At 38.2% G+C, this 23,454-nt stretch overlaps 1 protein-coding gene across 17 annotated transcripts in view; it reads left to right on the plus strand.

Annotated features, from left to right (window-relative positions):
• The window catches only part of LOC117208256 (disks large 1 tumor suppressor protein), a 526,768-nt gene that overhangs the window by 263,326 nt on the left and 239,988 nt on the right, over positions 1 to 23,454 (plus strand). For all 17 annotated transcript variants that reach the window (XM_033449267.1, XM_033449269.1, XM_033449273.1 and 14 more), the window contains one exon: positions 9,316 to 9,452. In XM_033449267.1, coding sequence (XP_033305158.1) covers positions 9,316 to 9,452 — 137 coding nt within the window. The remainder of the gene's footprint in view (positions 1 to 9,315; positions 9,453 to 23,454) is intronic.

Here is a 23,454-nt window from a genome sequence, read left to right on the forward strand (position 1 = left end):
TCCGGTGTCTCTCTTAGAGACTATCGTGTTTCCTTCGTCTTCATAAGGCTCACGAATATTCTCGTTGTCTTGACTTTCCCTCAGTTCTACGCCGCCAGCGACGAGTAAGCTATTTGTAATTAATTACAAATCTAATCAACGAACTAGCTCGTTAGACGTTGCTGTGTACGACAGCGAATTCGTACAAGATCATTCTGGGTAACGCCAGCTATGGTTCGACTTGCGCCGCGTGTGGAAGCGATCTGCCACTTACTCTGATCGAGAGTGTTATAAAACGACACCAAATTGGACCTGCTACGCCTTTATACTTTAATACCGTGTTCTTGAATATGTATATGTCTTGAATATCTATTTCGATGCACCGTCTTTTTTTCTTTTTCTTTTTTGTATTGAAGCTGTCTTGTTGCTCTAATACCGTATTAAAGCATAACGATGATATTTTAAAAATGTTTGGAAAGCTTAAGGTGAATTGCTTATAGAGAACGTCACGCGATAGTAACGTAATGTCGTTAAAAATTGGTTCTTTATTTGTACCTGCACTATTAACTAAAATTTCGAAATCACTTTATCGATTGTAGATTGATTCCTGTTAGTTTTGTTATTCGTCGACTGGAAATCAATTTGCGTTTTCATCAATTTGCAATTCGAAAGTAATTTGCGTTACCTTGATGAAGTTTGGCTAGGAGAACAGAGTTCTAACTTTTTGCATTCTACGAAATCCACATCCTATGAAGTATGGAATTCTATGCATTCTTGTGGATGCTGTGGAATCCAAATCCTATGCAATGAAAAATTCTACGAATATGTATGGACCCTATAGAGTCCAAAAAAATCCATATAATGATTTCAAACTAATTTGTTTGTTTTTTATTGACAGACGGTGTGTTGTTGTTAACGCGTCTCATTCTGGAACTCGTAATAAGTAGAATGAATTTGTCAGAAACTTGAGAAGCTTTAAGAAAGATTATATAATTTTGAAGTAAATATTTGGAATATAGTGTCACGTTCCCATAATACAATCGATGGGAAGCGAATCTTTCTGCTTCGGTGGCAGTTTCTCAGGAACGCAAGCGAATTAAATCCTCCGTGGGATCGAAAGCGGTTCTTGTCGTGGTTCTAAAGCCCTTTCGGTTGATAATTGCGGATCGTTTGATGGAAACTACTGGGAAATTCTAAAGGGCCGCGAGTGAGAATAATTTTGCAGCTCTCCGTCCTCTGTGTTCCTACATATCCTTTCTATTCCTCAAACCACTTGCAATTCTTGCTCCTCCAAACTAGAAAGTTCCACGAACCTCAGCACACATCTGCCCCTTCCTCTTCGTCAATACGTTTCAAATTGTCTGTTCTTGTGTTTGGAGAAACGTCTAAGTAATCAACATCAAATGTGTCCAGAAAACCGGTAGAATTTGCTTGTCAAAGCGATAAGTCGATAAGTCCCCGCATCTCTTCGAGCTTCAATTCGAATTCCCTCCGCACTGAAATCTATATTCTTAAATAGAATTTACAATAGAAATCGATCTCTATTCAAAAGTTACACAGAACAAAGCCTTTTCATTCTTCGTATTCCAAAAAAGGGAGGGGAAAAAGAAGAAAAGGCAGGAAAGGAAGGAAATAAAAAGAATGTTGGAAGAGAGGAAAGCCATTGAGAATGAGATCTATCTTTATTCGTACTCCTATCAGAACCAAGCAACAGTGACCTAATATCTGTCTAGGTTTTTTATGCCATATTTCTGCACTACTTGTCCGCAAATCTACTTCTTTCTATTTTATTTATTATAAAACAATTCAAACTTTATTGTGAAACTTTATTATGAAATAATCTAAACTTTAAAAACGCAATAGATGCCGGATTTTAATTACAGTTCGTCACATTATCAGTTTATATTTTCTCTTTGAACGTTACTTATCGGGATAGACAAACTGACCTTTGTGCCAGTATTCCTTGCCAGACGTTGTTGCTGTCACGTGCAATTTTCAACTCCCGACGAGTTGGCAACTCACAGCTCCTCCACAAGCTGCGAAACTTACGATGAAGTTCATCCCAAGAATAAGATGTGAGTCTACGTCCGATTCGGCAAACTAAAATCGCCCCCTGGCACTTGGCGGTTGAACGGGATAATTATGTCATTGGAATAACATGGAGGATATTACGTGAGGATGGTTAACGAACGAGGAGCTCTCGTTGCGATTCGACTTTGAATCGAGCTCTGATCAAATCAGATAGCTCGAAACGACGACACGTAATTTTGCCGTACCTCACGAAATAATCGACAGCCATTGCAACCTTTGCGCCGACTGGCTGGCAATTAATTTAAAGAATCGCTCCTAAACAAAGTTTTCTCATTTGCGGGGATTAATAAGTTTCCTCGTGAATCGTTCGAACATAGTCACAGACAAATTTGCTCGTATTTAATACAACAAGCTTGTTTAAAACATTATTTCTACGAAATGGCACGACCGATCGTCGAGCGAAATAATAAGGCGCGCTTTCAAGCGAGATACGAACTTGTTGTTTTTAGTTGGTTCTTTTACCGAGGAACAAAAGCTTATAACATGACTTCGATGTTCTTTGTCAAACCGGACTCAGTCTGGTTTATTGAAATTCGATACCTGCAGTAGTATCGTAAAGTGTTGGTATGAATTCAGTAATAAGTGAAACGTCAAGAGAGGAACGTCGAGTTTTACAGAAAATTTGTTTAGCTTTATAGCATAAAGTTTCTGAAAAGGTTAAAAAAATCACAATAATACTGTCACGATAATACATTCTTACTTTATGATACATCCTTCATATGATATTTTCTAAAACCTATCTTATCTACCATGCTTTTATACTCTTCATACATTTACTTATACCATTGTTTTCATCAGAGGTACTCATCGATCAATCAAAAACCCCGAAATCTCAAATTAAAATGAATAATGCATCGAACCAATTGAATGAAAATCTCGAACAAGCATATAAAGCACGTTTAATGTGTTAAAAGGCTCTTAAGTTACACTGTCGAAATACTTGCAATGTATGTTTCTACTAAAACAATCGACAAGACTATAGAACTATTTTTTATTTAATTTCCCTGTTAATTAAACTTTCACTAAAATGTATTATAGACATTTATTCGAGATTTCCATACAATTTCGAAGCTGTTAACGTCTTTGTGCTTACTTTTTTATAGGATTAGCTGGAAACGCATAAGGATTCTTATTGAGCACTAGGTGTTACGATCTATATAAGAAGCGCGGTGGATGGCCATGAACTTCTAGTCGAGAGTGTGTACGTCGTGATCCACGATACATGGGTCAGTTTACGTTTATTGCATGATTCATAGCCCCCGGGTGCGGTTGGTAATCGGCGCATTAGCCCACCAAGGGCAGAACTTTAGACGATGCCACGTAATTTTCAAGGTGCGGTGTGGCGGAAGCTTCAGGGCCGTGGTTCTTGGTGTGCGCGCCGTGAAGACGCCAACGACGTCGACGACGATAAACTGGAGCTCGTTAACACCAGCCGTGGGGCTGTTCATAGGAGATACGCCTGCTCTGTGTGTGCGCTTTACGTGGAAGTCGCGGCCACCCAGCCTCCCTTGATCTCCACACACCGTCGAGGCATTGTCCGCGAAGCGGCGAGCGTAAAACGATGCCGGTTAAAAAAAGCTGGAACGAAGGAAATCGAGATAACGCGAGGCAACGCTATGGGCGACGTGGTTATAGCTTTTTCATGTGCGACGCCGCTAGCCCACAACAAATTAAAAATTATTTTGTAACTAAACGGTTAAACGGAGTTATTGGTCCCGTCTTCCGTCGACTCTCATCTTTTTCATTTTTTTCATCTTTTTCATTTTTCCTTTTATTGCAACATATTTAATGGTCGAGCCATTAAAAATACTTCTTGGGACTTGGTACTTGGGATAATTTTGATGTTAATTTTCGAAACGTTTATGTCTCTTACTAAATAGCGAAGATTGTCATAATATTATATATATATAATCGTAATAATAATATATATATATATATCTTCATAATAATATATATATATAATATTATAACAATATATAATATATATATATAATATATAATATATATATAATATATATATATATATATGTCAGGTTAAGATCGGAATTTTGGGCGCGTGACAACTCTTCGCGTGGACTAGCCATCGTTTCACAAAGCCGAGATTATATGTACACGTATATACAAGACTATCACTAAGCTTAACAAATAATTAAGTCTAATGAATAATAAATTTGATGAACAATGAAGGTAATGAATAATATGATTTACGAATAATGAATTTAATGTACGCTATTAACAATGTTTTTGTTGGGTTCAAACGAATCAACGGCCAATGAGATAACTCTTTACTAAGCGTAAAAAATAATCTTAGGCGCAAAATACGATTGACGAAAATGCTCAATGTGTCACTCTCCAAGGCAATCGCACGAATGCCAGCCTCGTCTGCAATTCGATACGCACTCGTTAGAAGCATCGAGAAGTTCCAAACGCCGTTGCTAGGCAGTTTCTGCCTGGAGTTTGGTTATTGATACAATGTATATCCCATTGTCTCGGCACCTCCGAGATAACCTCACACGTGGCTAGGCCCGCTCTAGAGGCCGCATGCCGCCACAATCACACTTTTCGGAAAACCACTCCATACAACAACTCCAGACCTTCGTTAGGCAAAACGTTTATCTCGTGACCGTGGCTACGTTCGTCGACCAATTGTCACCTCGAACCCAATCTCGCTATCACAAATTTTAAACAATTACAGCTATAATAAAATCTAGGCTAAAGTACTAGAGGATGTTCCCAAAATTTCCAAGGAAAGGCTTCGGCTTACCTTTCATCTCCGACATATATATATTTTTTTTACAGATATATTTTGTTATATAGGACTTCTCTAAATTTTATTAACATAATAACGAGACAAGAACAGTCGCGATTATATTTAGTAAAATCTGAAAAATTCATAAAATATTTCTATAAATGTTCAAATACTTTCGAGAACCGCTGTATATTAAGAGAATTGATAAAAACCTTAGCAACTTGGAATATTCAAAGTCATACAAAGTCAAAACAGGAATTAATTTTCAAAAATGTCGGTAGAAGCTTATTTTTCATGCTCTGTTTTTCTCTCTTTGAAAAAATGAAATGAATTACGAAAAAGTAACAAACAAACTGTTCCAACGAGTGTTCTAACGTTATTCTGTTTTTCTTGCTGCTGGAAAAATGAAGAATGGTTGGTTGAAAAAGCAAAAGGTATTCCGTTCACTGATAAAGAATCCTGCACAAAGAAGCGGTTATGCGTGTAATTGTCGCATAAAATCTCATTGTTGAAACTTTTACGAGACCATGTTTCAAATGAAGGAGTAGTTCGAACAAAATAACTACGATTGCGTTCGAAAAAGAACTTGTGTCGGAACACATTTTTTACATTAGATTGCGATTTTTTCGTAAATTACGACTGGACTATGGCGAACTGGACCATGTGAAATTCGCTGTTGAATACACGTTGGGATGATAAATACATCGCATATGAGGGTGAATCCATCCGAGCGTAGTTTGGTGTGCAAATGTTGGAGATTAGGAGAAATGCAAGGCAAAATAACAAGGAAAGTGGCGGCGCATAGAGAAATAACGGAAAAATTACTGTACCTGTAACTTTTTTCATTGCGACTACTTTGCGGTTGATAACTGCTGCACCGAAATTGGGATGCGCATGGAACAAACCACTGGGGAAAAGATTTGCCAGAAAAAGTTTGCTCGCATTGAGAAAATTGTCAAATCTCATGTGTTCTTCTTGCTTTTATTATATCATTTTCTTGTTTCTTGTCCTTCGTTACATTCCTTTCATCGTCGTTGCACACTCTTGCTTTTCACCTCTTTCTCTTTCGTTCAATGTTATGATTCAGTAATTTCAACATCGGTGATATCCCGATACCGTAAAAAGATTTTGTTTACCTGTTGATTTATGAAGAACATGTCCAAATGCAGATTTAATGTTCCCTGGACGATGGATCCTCTAATTGAACTTTTAATTCGAGAAACATCGATTGACAAGAAAATATTCACGCAACGAGTGCTTACACCGGACATACTTCCATCAATTGATCGAATGAATATTCAACATTAATATTGGCTGTTCATCACGATTATGTTACGTGCCGTTGAAATATCTAATTATGTCAGTATAAACATTTAAATATTCGATGCCCTAAATATGTACTTCGTAACATTGTTCGCATTGGTTTTCATTCGCCGCATTGTTTGTTTCGACATCGAAATCAATGTAAACACGCGAATATAGAAATCATTGCAATCACGATGAAATCATGTTATGAAATTTTCATGAAACGTATGTTAAATAGGTATCTTTCCACTTTGAAATACGTATAGGATTCACAAGTAAAACTGTTACGATTTATTCGTATTGAGAGAAACCCGTATGGTTTCGAGATATCTTCTATGCAATTCCAAAAGATTGAGGTTACCGTAAACACATGTATATCGAGTGTCATACTTTTGTCACACATAAAGTATCCATTCGTGGACAAACTTTTGTTGCCTAATCGACTTATTGTTGTGTTACAGTTACATAATGCATTTCAATTTCCGTAAATGTTTCTTTTCCTGAAATCGTACCGGTAAAGGAATGAAGTCGCGCATAAATCTTGACATGGCGGTTGTTCCCAGGCACGGTATTAGTTTCGACGAGAATTCCATGTGCGTTTTACATACCGTCCCAAATACCTGACTGCGGAGCCCGTTTGAAAAGGAAACGAGCACGAGAGATTGAAATAAGTTTTCCATATTTCTTGCGTTTCGCATGGAAAATGTCCTGGCAGTACTTAGACATCCCACGATCCTTCTTCGAACCAATGCCATGAACAGGAAAAGAAGGAAGAAAAAAAGCGATACGAGCAGATCGGATTGATGCATGTTTGTATGCTGATAGAATCAGGAAGCTATTGGAAAATGTATAACGCAATAACACTAACGCAGTCGACATGAAATGAAATCGTAGTTTATATCGACTTTTGAGAAATCGAGCAATATACACATATACATATACGTCACATACATACACATGTATTTGTATACCTGAGCGGAAAATATAATATGTTCCGCTCTTGCATTCGACGAACTTTTGAAACTGGATGAATGGATTCGAATAAAAAAATAGAATATGACGTTCGTATAGTACCCGGGAAATACTGTTTTCTTTGTATTAAATGGCTTACACGGAACATGTTCAAGCTTCTGTTTCGTGTGCTACTATTTAGCTGAAACAATGATAGAAATGTGAGCAAGTAAATACTGATTATCTTGAACGATAAGAAAGTTTTTCGCGAGAAACGAAGGAAAATATTCCAAATACTAATCACACTGTAAATTTTTTAGATTCGAACCACAAAGATTTTCACAATAATTATAGAGAAAATACGAAAGCATACGGCGGGAGAACGAGCTACTATTCGCCTGAGATCACGTCCAATGACATTTTACGTTTTATCCTTTTGAAAAAAAGCTCTCGAGAACAACTTCGAAATATAGTTTCTCGAGTACTCAACTCCATAGCCAGCTACAAGCTGTTTTCCCCGAGAGGATGAGGAGAAAGATTCCTGTTGGTTGTATAAATAGTAGCAACGACACGCTCTTTCGTCGGTGGGATTTGGAGAGCGCGGAGAAAATGCCATTAAATGTGAATTAAAACGAAAAATTAGAGGATCTGGGTAACATATTAAAGACGGCTGCTGTTCGCAACGACAAAAAGTCGAGACGTTAATTAAGTCATAGAATTTTTCGCGGCGAACAACAAACGGTACCTTTGATGTTTAACACGTAGCAACGTGTGGTCGCGAGTTCAGTTTAAACTTTTTTGCCTAAGAAAATGTTGAGGAAAATATCTTCCAACTATTTTCTGCTACTATTTTTCAAGGTATTATTCCTATTAATTTTTCTTTGACGTCCAAATAATTTCCTGAGGCGACTAATTCATAAGAGATTATTTAAAAGGTTACATAAGACGTGACAAATGTTTCTGTACAAAATTACGAAGTTACAGTTGAATTTCCTGAAGTTAAATGTTATTCAAGGTCCTTAAAATGAATTCGAAGCGTGCTCAAAGGATTAATAAATCGACACTTGGCAAGTACTTAGCTTGAAGTATCGGCCTCAGGAGTGTCACTTGTTAGTTGGTCTCTCGTGAGTAATTTCAGGAGTTAATTTCAGAGTTATGTCATTGCGTTATACACCAATGTTATCAGATATAATATCAAACTAACCATAATTAAGTTTAACTACTGACAATATACAGCTGAACAACCTAAATAAACATACTATCCGTAGAATAATTTTAACCCAACGATATGGACGGTGAGAGTTAATGAAACTAAATCACAGTTTCTTACTTGTTTCTTGTTGCTACGAGACATTCAATATTGATCGTTGCTTCCCTCTACAGTATCAAATGATTTGTTTAAACAGTTGTTTCAAAATTAATAAAATTAAAATTTTGTTATCTCTCTTGTCTCTTCAAAATTCTTTCTATAATATTTCCATTATTCGTTGTAATATTCTACGTCTGGCTAATCAACTGACTTCCTTTTATCCTCCTATTCATAATATATTCCCTTGGATAAATTAATTAATGAAATTATCGTCATTTGATTTATGTCTTGTCTATCGACAGTCTACCCAAGAGACCATAGTGGCTAAATGTTGTACTAAGGAAACACGATCGCACTCCGGCTACAAAAGATCCGCGTAGACTCGTCGTCGTCGGTATTATATTTTCGGTGTCGTCCTCGAACAACGTGCAACCTCAAGGAAAATTGATTAGGGTCATGAAGAGCTCTTGGAACTCTGTTGAAAATTATGCGACTGCGTTGTCGGATAAAATATTAGCTTAACGAACGTGGGTTGAATATGGACGAAGGAAAACTAATATGAGAATATTATGAATGTTTACATCCTGATTGTTTAGTGAATAATTTACTTGAATACTTTATATTTATTTTCTTTCTTTAACGTTTTCTTGGGAATATCACCAAGCGTTATTACAGATCTACGTTTGTGTCGAATATACTAGAATACATCTATCTTACTATATTGAATGTTAAATCAATACACTGTATTTATAGTGTATGTATGCATGGAACATACGTAATACATTAAACCATCGAATGTCAAATTTCACTATAAGAGGCGATACATGTATATTGTATAAATGTATTTAGGGCTTGAAATCAAAGGACGCTATCGTAAACGTCAATAAAGAGGACGCATTAATTTGACATGACGCTTTGCGGACTGTTGCAGATATCCAGGAGTTTTACGAGCTGACGCTGCTCGACGAGTCAAAATCGGTGCAGCAGAAAACGGCGGAGACGATCCGCATCGCCGACAAATGGGAAGCCAGTGATGGGCCAATTACGCCGACCTTCGCTCAAAACGACGTGAGTTTGGTTACAAAATATATATTTTCGTGTACCGATATTTCATGGCGGTGCGAGCTTTATCATTTCCGCGCGAGAATATTGGCTCCGAGATAGGGTGAGAAGGAGAGCAAAAGGGAGAACAAACAGGGATAGATAGGGACGCATGTATTCGTTACGCGTTCATGGTCGCGGCACGAATTCAGCCGTTCCCCCTGGAATTTCGTTTTCCGAGTTGGCTATCGCGGTCGAACGTTTATTAGAATTCCATGATGCCAGGGCTCTTTTCATTTGCCGCATGTCCATCGTACACCTGGAGCATCGAAACGCACCAGACGAATCAAGAGAGCAGAATTCGCTTTCATCCCGACCATCGAATCTCTTGGTTCAAACGACATCCTCGAACATATTAAAGAAATCGCTTTGCTCGAATCGTTTAATTAAAGCAGCCTACAGAAAGCACGCGTTCCACGTTCAATCGTATGCGCGTTCGATCTTTTACAGTTGGTTACACGGTTTCATTAGAACTACCATGTTGCTACTTGGAACATTATTGTATCGCTGGCTTTCTTTACTTTTCTTTCTCTGCTTGTCTTCGATATTCTTAAGTTTCGTTATGGATCAGTTAATCACCGAACGGCGGAACGAAAATGCCGATGACGGAAATGAAATTCTTGGAACATTTTAAGCCGTCCTGTCGAGTACTAATCACACGGCTGCTCATCGGTAGAAGAGGAGAGGAAGGAATGAACGGGGACAGGTGCCACGCAATTAGCGCCCGTAATTATAATCCAAGAGTCGATTGGCCCGTGGGACAGCATGGTATCATGCTAGACCGATCAATCGCCGAACCCCCGATTTTAATTGCTAATTGCTTCCGTCCCACGGTTCTCCATCGTGCGGCGTGTCGTCGTGGCCGATCGACGACGTGATGCGGCTCGACGCAACGATGCACCGTGCAACGACTGCAAATCGTACGACTCGCTCGCGTTCTCCGCATTGCAATGCCGGCCACGTCTCGCTCATCCCCTTCGTCGTCTCCGGATCCACTCGATTTCGATCGTCTCCCAATGCTAATGACGTCCCGGAATTTATGGATCGTTGAGATTTAATTAGTCGGAATTGATTCTTTCACGCTTTCCTTCCGAAGGAAATTAATTTCTTTGCCATTATCGCCACTATTTTCTTTCAGATAATTTCCATTTAATGTTCCGTTGGAATACATGTGGAAATTAGATTCAATTGAAAGATCTGTGAAGGTAGATTTCTTATATATCCTAAATTAAAAATAAAATAAATTTTATCATTTCTCCTTTCTATAAGAAAACATAACAGTGGAAAATTGTGAGATAAAAGGATAAACTTTTATTTCCCTTGTTCCTAACTGCATCAGTAAATTTGCTCGAGACACAGTAGAGATGTGAGAGCGTCGATGAAAGGGTCATTAAACGCGATCATATAAATTAGCGTTGGCGATGTTACGTTTCCACAACTTATCTCCCGGATCTGTTTCCCGCGGACGGCGTTCCCTTGTTCTCTTATATTAATTTGATTCCGAGACAGGTTGTATTGCATAGAGACGGTCGCAAAGGGGTTGGAAAATTTATTCGGCGTGCTTATTCCACAGGCTGGGGAATTTCGTTGCGTATAAATATAAGGGCCGTCGTTGTTGAAATTCTTATCCCGAGGAGACGCGTACACAAGCGACGAATAAACGAACGTGCGAGACTTGATGGTTCTCACCTGTGCGTACGAGACATGTTAAGCGCTCTCCGGGGGATAGAATGGTTTTCGCCGTTTACACAGGCGGATGGAACATAACATCCATTATAAAAAATTTTTCTCCGAGCGTTTGCCGAGCGAGCGCGCGTATCGTCTGCGCACAATTCGCGTTCGTACACCCTACCATCCTCTTTCTCAACTAGAACCACCAGGTTGTTCCATGCATTTGCGCTTGATTACCCCACGCGTGTACATACAAGCTGACCCCGTAATGGCGCAAACGTGGCAGCGCGTGGATATTAATGTCTCGTGATATTTTTACCAAAAAGAACGTTGTAAATTGAGCTCGAAACAAAGAATTTTATAAACGTATTTTTTCATTGTTGACCAATAAAGCTCGACAAAATAAGGAACACAGAAAATGTAAATTAGTGACGTTGAACAAAATTAGCATAATACTTGTTTTCCGAGAAAGCTGTTACGTGAAGTTTTTATGTCGATGTTTATGAAATCGTGAATACTCAAGTGCGCCATGTACCGTGGTTATCGGACGTTGTAATATAGGATGGTATGCTCAAGTAGATACTGTCATGTATACACAAGGTTTGATTGAATTGTCCGTGGTTCCAGTGCATTCTACGTGCTCGAGGTTCAACGGAATTTCAACCAGACATCGGTCTCTTTGACATCCTATTTAAAGCGAACACGTGCAAGTATCCATAAGTAATTTGCCATCGAGTGGATTTCACCGTATTTATTTGTTATTCGACATCGATGATATTCGCGTCGAATATTGAAAACAATTTTACTCGTCGTAGTTTTTTCCATGCAACATACAAACAGTAATAGCAAAGTATTTAAACGTTGTCTGCATTAAGCGTAACTCTTTTTCGCAACAATAAATTCGAGGTGTTATGGGTAGGCTAAAGCGAAAGAACGATTTCTTTACTTTTCACGACGATCGTACAATATTTCGCGGAAAGTCGAAGTAAAAGGACGATTATAGGAGAAACGTGCGAAAGAAATTGCAGGTGACCGAAAAGCCGATTGCAACTGTGACCAAAGGTTTATTACAACACGTCGTAATTGACAGTTGGCTGAGCCAAGGTAGGTTAAGCTGGAAATTAGTTCTCTATTACTGGATTTCTGCCACGTTGAAACACTTTTCACATAATTACCACCCCATGTGTAATAACCAAACATTATTCGCGTCGGTCGGTGTGCCGGCTACTCCCACTAGCGCCATTAAAAAGCGTTTCATAATATTAGCGCGATTCTTTCTGTAATCGGCGAGGGACCAGTTAGTAAATGCATGCTTAATTAATCACTGTTAAAACGTTCGGCCGCGTGAATAACGCTGGCAAAACGAGCCATGGATAAACACTTTCGGTTTTCACCGTTTCATAAAAGACCGATGGAAAAAGTGCTGTTTATCGAAGAGCGTGTTAAACGCTAACAACTTGTTTCATCGATAAAGTCGTGTATATTTGCTATGCCGGTCAGTATTCTCAAACAATGGATCGACGACGAGAGTTAACAACTTTCGATGGTACATTAAACGCATGTTCATTACTGTTTCGTAACGGTGATTGTCTTTGTCGTATAGCGATCGCGATCTCTCGCGGTCTCCCCAACTATCGAAATTTCGGAACGCATTCGCCGATCGCTATCGTTGCGGCGAGATGAACTCGTACGCTTTACGAGCAGAAATTTCTCTCAGAGCGTTTCAAAGGCCATAACTATCTTCCAGATAGATACCTGTTTTACATGTATATCGTTCGACAGTTCGAACTTCAAAAGTATCATCGCCAACGTGAATATCTTATCCCCCTTGATAAATTCCGGCATTAGCGCGTAAAAGGGTAATAACAAGGGTCTACTTTTACATTTACTGCATTTATTCAGGAATAAGTAATACATTTTGCCGTAATTAACAGCACAGTTTAAACGCGACTTGATTGCGTTTAATTTCGATCACTCTAATTAATTAATTAATTACGTACACTGATTTCCTATACGCTTCCGCAATTGATAAATGGCATTATTATCAGTGGAACACACACGTCGCATATTTGCGTGAGCAGAGAAAATGGTCGTATAATTGATACAACCCTTTCTCGATTTCTTCCCTCCTTTAAAACGGAGTCGACTTTCCGAAAATTTGAAACGATGGTCACAAATCAGAGAGTTCTGGCGCGAACGTTCACCGGATATTACAAACAGCGATCGTGTGTTGGCGTTTATCTGATTCCCCTTTATGATTCGACTGCGCAAAAAAATAAAGAGAATGAAAGCAACGGATAATAAAAATCCTGCTATCTGAAGAGAACGATGCACTGGAGCACACGACTGCTGTTCGTTTGCCCGCTGAACCGCCTTCCGAAATTTACGATATGGCCAGGGTATTTCGCATAAAATCAGCTTTAAACCGTTCGATCAGGGACGTGGAGAAAAACAGACAAAGAGACGTAGATGGTGAAAGAGAGACGTGAAATAGGGGTAGAGACTCGAAAGAAACAACGTGAGGGAGTAATGGCCGAGCTGTATACGCGCGATATTTCCCTTGTTTATTTTCCATTACTCTGCAGAAAGCAGCTGTCCGTTGCCGTTGTGGAATACGTACGGCAATGATAAGGGGTGGTTGATTACCGTGCTCCAGTATATAATGGAAAATTGCGCCTTCGACTCGACAAGCCATTTCGTGCAGTGGCGCGAAACTCGCGTTGCGGAAACCTTCCACTGCATGATCGCTTCCTCTCTTTTATAGATTGCCTTGTACGAATCACTCAAACGCTAGCCGATTTCCCGCGGGACCGCGCAAAATCGATAAAGATTCCTTTACTTCTTCTTAGCTTGCCACGCCACAGAACGAAGGATCGAATACTCTCTCGCACGTTGTTTTCAGCGAGCACTCACTTCGGGTGGGATGAGATTAAAGCGTCGTCGTTTTTTAAGCGGCCAGCTTCCGATCAATGCTCCAAGATTTTTAAAACGTCGACAAACACGAGCCGGAGTGGAATTTGTTCGATGGTTTGCTCGTTATACGGTCGATCGATCGATCGTCGACTCCTTCGGACAAATTGGAATTCTACGCGATTCTGATGCAAGGAGTGAACCGTGATATGAACGTTATCGGAGGAATGAATGGACCGTGGTTGCTGTTTGTTCGACTGGAATTTGTTCAAAGGGACGTCTTAAGCCGAGCTGAAAATTAAATTGCTTCTCTCAGCTCTTAATGGAGATAGGATTTTGTTATGATTACTCTAAAGACTGATCTGAAACGTTGATTTTGTAACGATGGTTTAATAATAGACATTGTTGTTTAACTTTATGGCTATTTTGTTTCGTTTTATGCTTAATCCTTCTGTGGTTTTATTATTGTTGCTTCGAAGGAACAACACCAGAAGTTTTCGAAGCAACGTTAAAAAAGGAAGAAATTATACTCTGGAATATGTAGCGGTGCACTTAAGAAGGTGTAAATCACAAGAATGGCCATTCTGATCTGTGAAATATTGTATCCTCGCCGTCTTACAGGAAACGCCGTAGGTGGGCACGTATCTGAAATTTATGCCCTGTTTTCAATTCCCGCCTACGCCGCTGTGAAACTACTTTCGGTCACCGTTATTCATTTTTTCATAAATTTCAGGAACTAACGTGAGTCCGAAGAATATGTTGCAACAATTTTTTTTCGACCACCCTAGCAAGCGTTTTACCCTCGTACATCAAACGTGTCAACGCCAGAATACGTTCTTATCGGTTAGAAATTGGAAAAAACAGAGAGCAACCGAAATAGTGAACGCTCAGTCTCTCGTTAGATAAAAATTGTCGAAGACGCGCACTTGCTGTAATAACATAGCAAAATGGTAAACGTCGATATACATTTGTCCTTCTAATAAATTCGATCGTTACGTTTCTTGTACCGTTTCCAACAGGATATTTTAAGAGAAGTGGTGTTAGAACGGTGTGTAACAACATTTGAATAATTGTTTAGCAGTTGCCAAGACAAAAGTTGGGCGGGGGTATCCTTGTTTAAAGCTTTCGCATAATCGCATATGGTTAACCAGACGCGCAGTTACCGTAAGACGGTACCGAAGCCATGATATATTACCGTTTTCACCGGGACAAATGGAATTTATAGTAGCACTCGGCTAAAACCCATTTCCCTCGGATACCACGTTCGTTTCCGATAAAAGGAGGAAACTCCAAACGAGAGCACTCTCGGCCCCACAACCTTACAGTGTATTCGTTGCGGTTGGGACTTAATGCATCGTATGCACTCGATGCATTCATTTGCGAAATTCTGCGAGAGATCTCTTCTCTTCTTCTTTTTCTTAGTTCGGTCAGAAAAATGAAGAGAACGTATTTTCCTTTTTCTCTGTCCCTTTTTTGCACGGAGAAAAGGTACTCGTTTCGAGAAATTCTCAGAATCGCGTGTTTCTCGACAATAGGATTTGCATCTTCCCATTTAGACGCGTGTCAGCGCGTTCTTCAGCTTGATACGTTTTAAAAATTTGTTGATTTGAAAAGGTGAAGTTGCTTATAGTTTACTAGCTAGAATTAATCGTTATTCAATGTTCTTATGAATCCTTCTATTAATACTGTTGAGCGCCATCGTCAAAATATTGTAAATTATCTTTCTTTGAACGAAACTGTAAAAAAGAGCTGTCTGGAAGAGCAATACATTCTAAAATCATGTTCTATACGTTTTTAATCAAGCAATCAATCAAGTTATCAATTCGTTGTAATTGGTCAAATTGTAATCCGTCGAAAGGACTCAAGGACGCATCCAAATGGTTAAATCTTAACCGGTCTTCTCTTTGCACTCGAAACACAACTATATACTATATACATATACATACGTGATGAATCACAGATAGACCCACAGTGGGCATCGCGAGCAAGTGAAATGGTGCAACAGGTAGGGTCAATATCGACCAATTTCGCAATATTCGAAAGCTCTACCTTTATTGGCGCAACGATTCTTTAAAGATAGCAATGAGTTAATTAGTATTGGCCTGTCCGTCAAAATGCAATGATTTTAGATTCTAATGAATCAGCCGCAAAAAATTGTTATAAAGATTATACGATCGATTAAAAGTCAATTTAAATGTACATATAAATAATTATTTAGTGTGAAGAAAGTTATTGTTGGATAACGCAAGTTTTCAATAATTTCGAATTACCTAGATATTTTTCTTCCGTAGTTTCCCTCACTTTGTGATTTTATCTTCTTTAACAAGGATATCATAATCATTACTTTTCGTTGCACTCTTCTGTGAGCTTGCCGGTGTTCCTCGTTTCTCATCCTAAAACAGAGATAATGTCAGCAATAACAGAGACACAGGCACAACTAATCTACAACCTTCCACTGAATTTAATTTGATTCAACCTCGATAAGAACTTTGCATTGCTTCCACAGTTTCATATTTTTCCTCTTCGATAAGAACTTCAACGCTCTATGAAATTCTAGGCTGCCAGGGTATCTAAGCGGAGTACATAAAATATTCGTATAATAAAATATTTACTGATATGGTACTTTAAGAATTCCATGTAATTTGATACCATTATATTTCAATGACGCATCAATCATTCATGAAAGGCAAATAGAATTATAGTAGATACAAATTGGACAGTGATCGATCAGATGAAAGTTAAATAAAAATGGAAAGTAACAAACTGAATTTTACTCTGACGGACGGACAAGATTAATAATTCGATCTGGGACATTCAGGGTCAATACGGAAGCTTTGTTTTTATATGTAAGCTTTACAAACATTCGACCTTGTGAAGCGTGAGATTAAACTGAAAACTTCATTTTCAAGTGAAGTATTTCATTCTAAAAGCTCACGCTTAAGCCTACAACTCTATTTTCGTACAGAGACAAGATAATAATATGCATGTTGAGAGTAAAAAATGTCTTTTTGATTTTAAGGAAGTATAACATATACCAGTACACAACATCTATTAATAATCAACCCTGCGTATATCTTGTTAGCCAGCGATTGCTCGAGGATGCACACAGTGGGTTTAATAAGGTGTGTATGCATTATACGTGTCAGGTTCTTGTTGGCCAACGTCATTTCAGCTAAAGGCAACTACGTTAATCGGGCGTTAATATCAGCTAGATACATGTATGGATGCACTTACATGAGCTTACTTGATCTCGAGTAAATGCTCTGTCCTGTCACTTATACTATCAAATTGGATCGCGTGACATCATAAGCTCTTGGTACTACGTAGATAAACCTTCCGAATACCTCTGACCCTACCTATTACCTATGATAAAGTAGGATCCATTTGACTTGGAGCTTATCAGTCGCTTTCTCCGTAGCTTCTCTTTTATTCTTCTTCTTTTCGGAGAAACTTTGCGAGAGAGTGAATCGTTTTAGTAATTTCTCGTAGTAACACACGAATGTTAGTCGAAAAATGTACGTCTTTTGTGAGCCACTTTCTATGGAAGGAAGGAAGGAAGAAGCAAATTTACGACCGTTCGATTTTTCAAACGACGTTAACGTCCCTTTATATTCATCGCGGTATGAACGTGCCACGATGTATTTCTTCTACGAGACATGTTTTGTAGTATTCATTCCAAAAGGATGATACACGTTATCAGTATTTGTGGTCTTTTAAGAAAATGGCACACAATATTCCCATAGGTACATTACAAGACCGTTCCCCGAAATAATGTCGGACCTTTTGTATCTAGCGCTACCTAGAATACTCAAAATTTTCTACTGCGTTTGCAAATCGCGTAACACATCTCGTTTCGCGCAACTCTCGCGCACTTATCTATGAATAAGATGTAATAAAATATAGCATAATGCCCAGGTCGACCATAATCGTGTGTGTGTAAATTCTCTTACGTAAATGGTCCATGCTTTTTCCATTTAGAGTAAACATTAGTCGAATAAGGACGGGGTTAGCAAAATATTTAAAGTTAGTGAGAAACAATGCGATGAATGTGACGAATGCTAGGCAGTATTCCTGCAAAGTTTCTTCGTTTCATTTGTGTTTCGTTCCGAGGGCAATCTTTTTTTTTTAGTTTAACACTAGCATCACCAGAGAGGTTAAAATGATCACTTCGTAATTTTCCGCAGAAATTTTATGGATCCCTTGCACTATGTACTTTATCATATACCTTCCATTTTAATTTTCTTTGCTATAAGTTCTATTCTACATTCATTCGTAGTTCTAGCGTTAAAAAACTACACTTGGAGATTTATGTATTTTCTCGAATAACGATCGCAAATGGAGTTAAGCGTGAAAAAAAAAAATAAACGCGATAACTTGGCGATCGTAAATTAGGAAAATTTGCCTGCATTAAAACTTCCTATAGCGTTGTTCCCTATTTTCTCCTTTCATCGGCTTGACATTGTTTCGTAGAGGTCGTTGATAGCACGATTGTCTCTTCGAGGAAGTTAATCGCGTGTAACATTGCTTCTCTGTATCGCCATTCCCCCATCCCTCGTATCTTCTTGCCCTGTATTCTTTTGCTAGTTCCTTTCTTCTTTTCATAGCACATTACGCCGGCGAACAATGCCACATTGATTTTTTCGTTTTTGCTTTCTCATCTCTCCACTGCTCCTTCTAACGCTGGTAATGATACAGTTTCCTCGCGTGGAACTTCGCCTATATTCATATTTTCGCTACTAACATCTTTTTCCTTTTTCGTATGACTATATTTTAAAGTGGTCCCATTAACAATACAACCACCTACTAACATTATTTTGTTACAAAATATCTGTTTTCGTGTGTACTCATTCTCTTTAGTACGAGTAATATAATTATTAGAATAATGTACAAGAATGAGGAAGATATGTATTTAAAAGAAAGTTGTAACCCCTTAATTTTTTAATATGGCATTTAAAATTTTAAATGTTACTACAGCATTCCTTTAATTTATACTGCGATTCTCTCCAAGTTCGCGCATTTTTATTTTCCATGCGTATATCTTTCTCGCTACTCTTCGTCTTGGCCGTCTAACGGGAACAGCCACATTCGTTTAACCTTCACCCTTAAATTTTCCGCCCTCACAATAGTGTCTGAAGTTTGTGGAGGCGACACGAGTTACGACATCTCGTTACACCCCCCACAAAATATATATGCGGTACTCGGAACGCCTTCTCGCGTAGCTTCGAAGCCATTTTCAGTGTACTCGACACCAACTACCAAATTCCTTTACTTACGCCATTTTCGACTTTTTTATCATGTTAACCAAAAGAGATATATCGTGAAAAATTTGTTTTGTCCATAACTTAGACAATCAAATTTTGAACAGAAACTTTCAGGCTTTTCGAAGCCCTCTAATATTACGTATCATGTCAGTGATAAATCGGATTAACTACTGCTTCGTTCGCAAGAACATAATCATTGTTTTCGTCGAAGCTGTTAATAACATCAGCAAGGAGTTCTAATCTCGACGCTTCTTAATCCACTGTTTCCATAGCTTCTCGTGTCGCTAGCTTTCCTGTGCAAGCTTTCACTGGTTGATCTCTTTTACTTATATCATATCATAAGCTTCCAATAAATTCTATCGGTATTTCTTATACATCTATGATATTATCATTCTTCTATTTTTATCCTAATAAACAGTATTATACTAATAATTTGTTTTTCTTGAAATTTTGATATTTTTGCTCATAAATTTTTTCCTTCCACTTCGTCCTTTCCCTCCCTTTCTCGTCTTTTGTTAGCTACCTTTTATCACCGGTATTCCACAATTTTCTACCACGTAGCCAGCTCTTCGAGAAATCCTTCTCGGGCTGATTCAGACAAGATATCACATGGAACGGGGCCAACAAGAACCAGACACGCCCCACAGTCTCAGGCTTCCGGTGTTATAAGCAAAATGTTAGGAGTTCGGCAATTTGTCTGAGGGTGATTAATTTGTACCGGTATTTGGCCATTGCTTCAAGGGCCGACTAGTCAGTTCGGTCGCGGCTAAAATTTACGCACGGACAAATGAATACTATATAGCCAAGCTCCGTTAATATTGCAACGCACTCGAGCATTATCATCCGGCTCTCAGACATAACAGACGGTATTTTGAAATCTAGAAATGAATAATGGGAGTACGATAAAACATACTGTCTACCTGCAGTGCATTTTATTTAAGTTTATATCAAGCTTATTTGGAAATCGTATTTTTTCATTTTAATCGTATTTCTCTATTGTTAACACATTTCTCAACTTGATAGAAGATACGAAAGAATCGTTACTGATACGTATTATTTTTTATTCCAATTTTATTATATTATAACACAGCTTTTTCATATCAAATATAACATATTTTCTATATATTTATGATATATTTTTATATTTAAAGATTCATTGATTAAATATCTTTTTGGTTTTTGAAACAAAAGTGTACTTGTATCATTGAAAGATTGCACTTGAAAATTGTAAAATTTATTAGTAACAGAAGAAGAACTTTTCTCGTTTATAAAGCATAAATTTTCACAATCTGGCTACAGCTTCTTTTTAAGAGAATCTTATATTTTGAAAAACCTCTCAACATTTTCTCCGACTGTACGTACTTTCTCGACTTAAATTTCTCGAAATAAGGGTATATATCAGAATTCTCGTTTGTGCGTGACATAACAAGCGAAAAAGTAGAAGTAGTATATTAGCTCGACGGAACAAGCAGCAGCCGTGAAGTTTCACAGAAGAGCATCATAACGTCTTATACGAAGAGTAAAGTGAGATTTGTCGAGCCATTTTAGGGATTAACATACCACCTGAAGTTTCCACGCGTTCAAGTATGTTTGAAATTGAAGGTATTTTCACGTTTTAGTATCTTAATGTTCCTGGTTGAATTCAAATCATTTCTCTAAGATGAGAAAGAAATTATGTAATATTAGTACGAATATCTGAGCGAGAATTCTGAAGTATTAGTCGTAGAAAGACTCTGTCTGCGGTCTAGATAGCTCAATTGGATAGTGTAGTCATCTGACCAACGAGGGTTCTGGCTTCGAATCCCAATTCACTAATCCGATTGATCTCTGATGGCTACAAGAAATTGAGAGGATAGATAGGAACGGGAAAAGGACGGAGGAAGGATAAGGAATGCGCGTCTCGATCTGGACATACGATTGGACTCGCCACTAAAGCTATCAGGATCTCCACCTTCGACGTAGGCACATTCATTGTTGAGTCGAGAAAGATTTGCATCTAAATGCTAAGTAAGAATCTATGGAAATGAAACTTATCAGAAAACCATTTGACAAATGCCTTGAGAACCACTAGAGTTATTAACCAAATTAAAATATTTCTTTTGCTTTAAATTATTAAAAAATCCGAGAATTCACAAGAAATTCAGCATAGAAAAACTCTTATCCTCAAATATTTATTGAAGTAAAAGAAATTATTACGTCTATAGCATCAATTTTCAACTAAGAAAAGAATTACCAAAAGATTTAATGTAGATAAAATTGAGAGAATAATCACGAATATTTGGCCACCAGAAGTTATTCTTCAGAGAAAATATTAAAGAACCATTAACGAGTTTCATTACACGAAGGCAGCATGCCATTTGTTGATTGTCGGTGAACAAAGATGCACTTGGACGATATCCTTGTGTACAGCTTCCCTTGACTTGCGTAATTCCCAGGCAAGGTGTTCCATGTAGCACGCTACATGGAGGTAGTCCCATTCCAGACGGAACTTACGTCACCTATACGCGAGAGAACGGCGGTTTCATCCGACTTGATGGATGTGGCGTGCATCGTGAGGTCGCGGCTGGTTGCAACCTAGAAGCAGCCGTTTCGTGGCTGACAGAGAATAGAAACGCCTGAGGAATCAGCCAACCGAAAATTCAGGGAACCGAAACCGAATCCACTCGTGCCACCGCTTCCCGATATTAAACGTTGCTGTTTGACTACACGTTGCGCCGTATTAATCATCCAAGCTTCTTCGAAAAACTACTGCAATTTAGCTACTTCAACAAATTGAAAAGATACGTGAATTTCTGTCCTGGAATTCCTAGAATACATATGTACCTTGAAATATTCATCGCGTGAACTAATTCTTTTATTGTGTTTTTGTGTTGAAAATTTTTAAAAAGATTGCAGGTGACAACTTTGACAATGTAATTCTGTATACAGTATAACTTTTAGAAAGATATGTAGCTGGACCGTGAATGCATTTGCATTTATGAAAAATAATATTATTATTACACGATGAAATAAATCTGTATGTAGTTCTTTAATAGGCTGATAAAAATAACGATGGAGAGATTTCATTATATATTTATATTCAAAATAAGAAAAGATTTACGATGGAACAAAGGATACAAATCAATGATAAACGATCCTTTGCGAAATAGCCTGACTCCAATTTGATACTGTAGGAACAAACACATGCTAGTTGAGTCGAAATAAGCTACGTATTTCTGTTATCGACCCAATTAATTGGTAATTGGCGATAATCGAAGATCAACGTCACGTTGTATTATAATTCCGGCAATAATTCCTGTTGTCCAACCGTTAACAATGACGATCAGCGAATCAAAATTTGAGGGGCGAATTTATGGAGAGTAAAGGATAGAGGGGAGCACCAAAGCAATGAGATCGTAATTATTATTATACGGTTCTATCAATTCCGTTATCATCATACGGCTCGCTTATGTACTCAACGTCGATGGATAGGTGGATAGTATTTGGGAATTCGACTGGTGGTTCCATTCTGCTTCTCTGACAATATTGACGACGCAAAGGGCAATGTGATGGCATCGAACCTATTGGCTCATTCATGAGTCTCTATTTTCGGCGAACATTCACTCGTAGAATGTACTGTGTGGACTGTATAATTATCTCCATTTGATCACTACAATGAATTATTACCGGTCTTGTATGGGATGTATGTGAAAATGAATATTTTCTTTGAAAAGTTTCTCCTTTAATTGAAGCCTGTAAAGTTTTGTTTTACCGAGTTTAATTATATTTAGATAATTGGTTCTCGTCGCTTTTGCAATGCTCTCTAGACAATTTGACTTTGTAGAATTTGATGTCGAAATTGACAGAACGTTTTGGAAAGTTCGTGAAATTTTTGCCAGATTGACAGCTATTGTCATTAAATTCTTCGATCTGTCGGGCAGATCGAATTCGGAAATTCAATGGTTAGCTCGATTGCGTTTCTGTGTCAATATTGATCGTAAGAGCGATGTGATTGTGCTCACCTTGCGGGGAGCTCTAACCACGCTGAGCTATCCGATGAATCCAAACCCGTGACACGAAACACACACCAAATAATTAACATCTGACAATTAAGATTTTGTAATTTTTTATATTAAGTATTAAACGTA

Source organism: Bombus bifarius, unplaced genomic scaffold (assembly GCF_011952205.1).
Source record: "Bombus bifarius isolate JDL3187 unplaced genomic scaffold, Bbif_JDL3187 scf7180000008058, whole genome shotgun sequence".
Taxonomy (NCBI): Eukaryota; Metazoa; Arthropoda; class Insecta; order Hymenoptera; family Apidae; genus Bombus; species Bombus bifarius.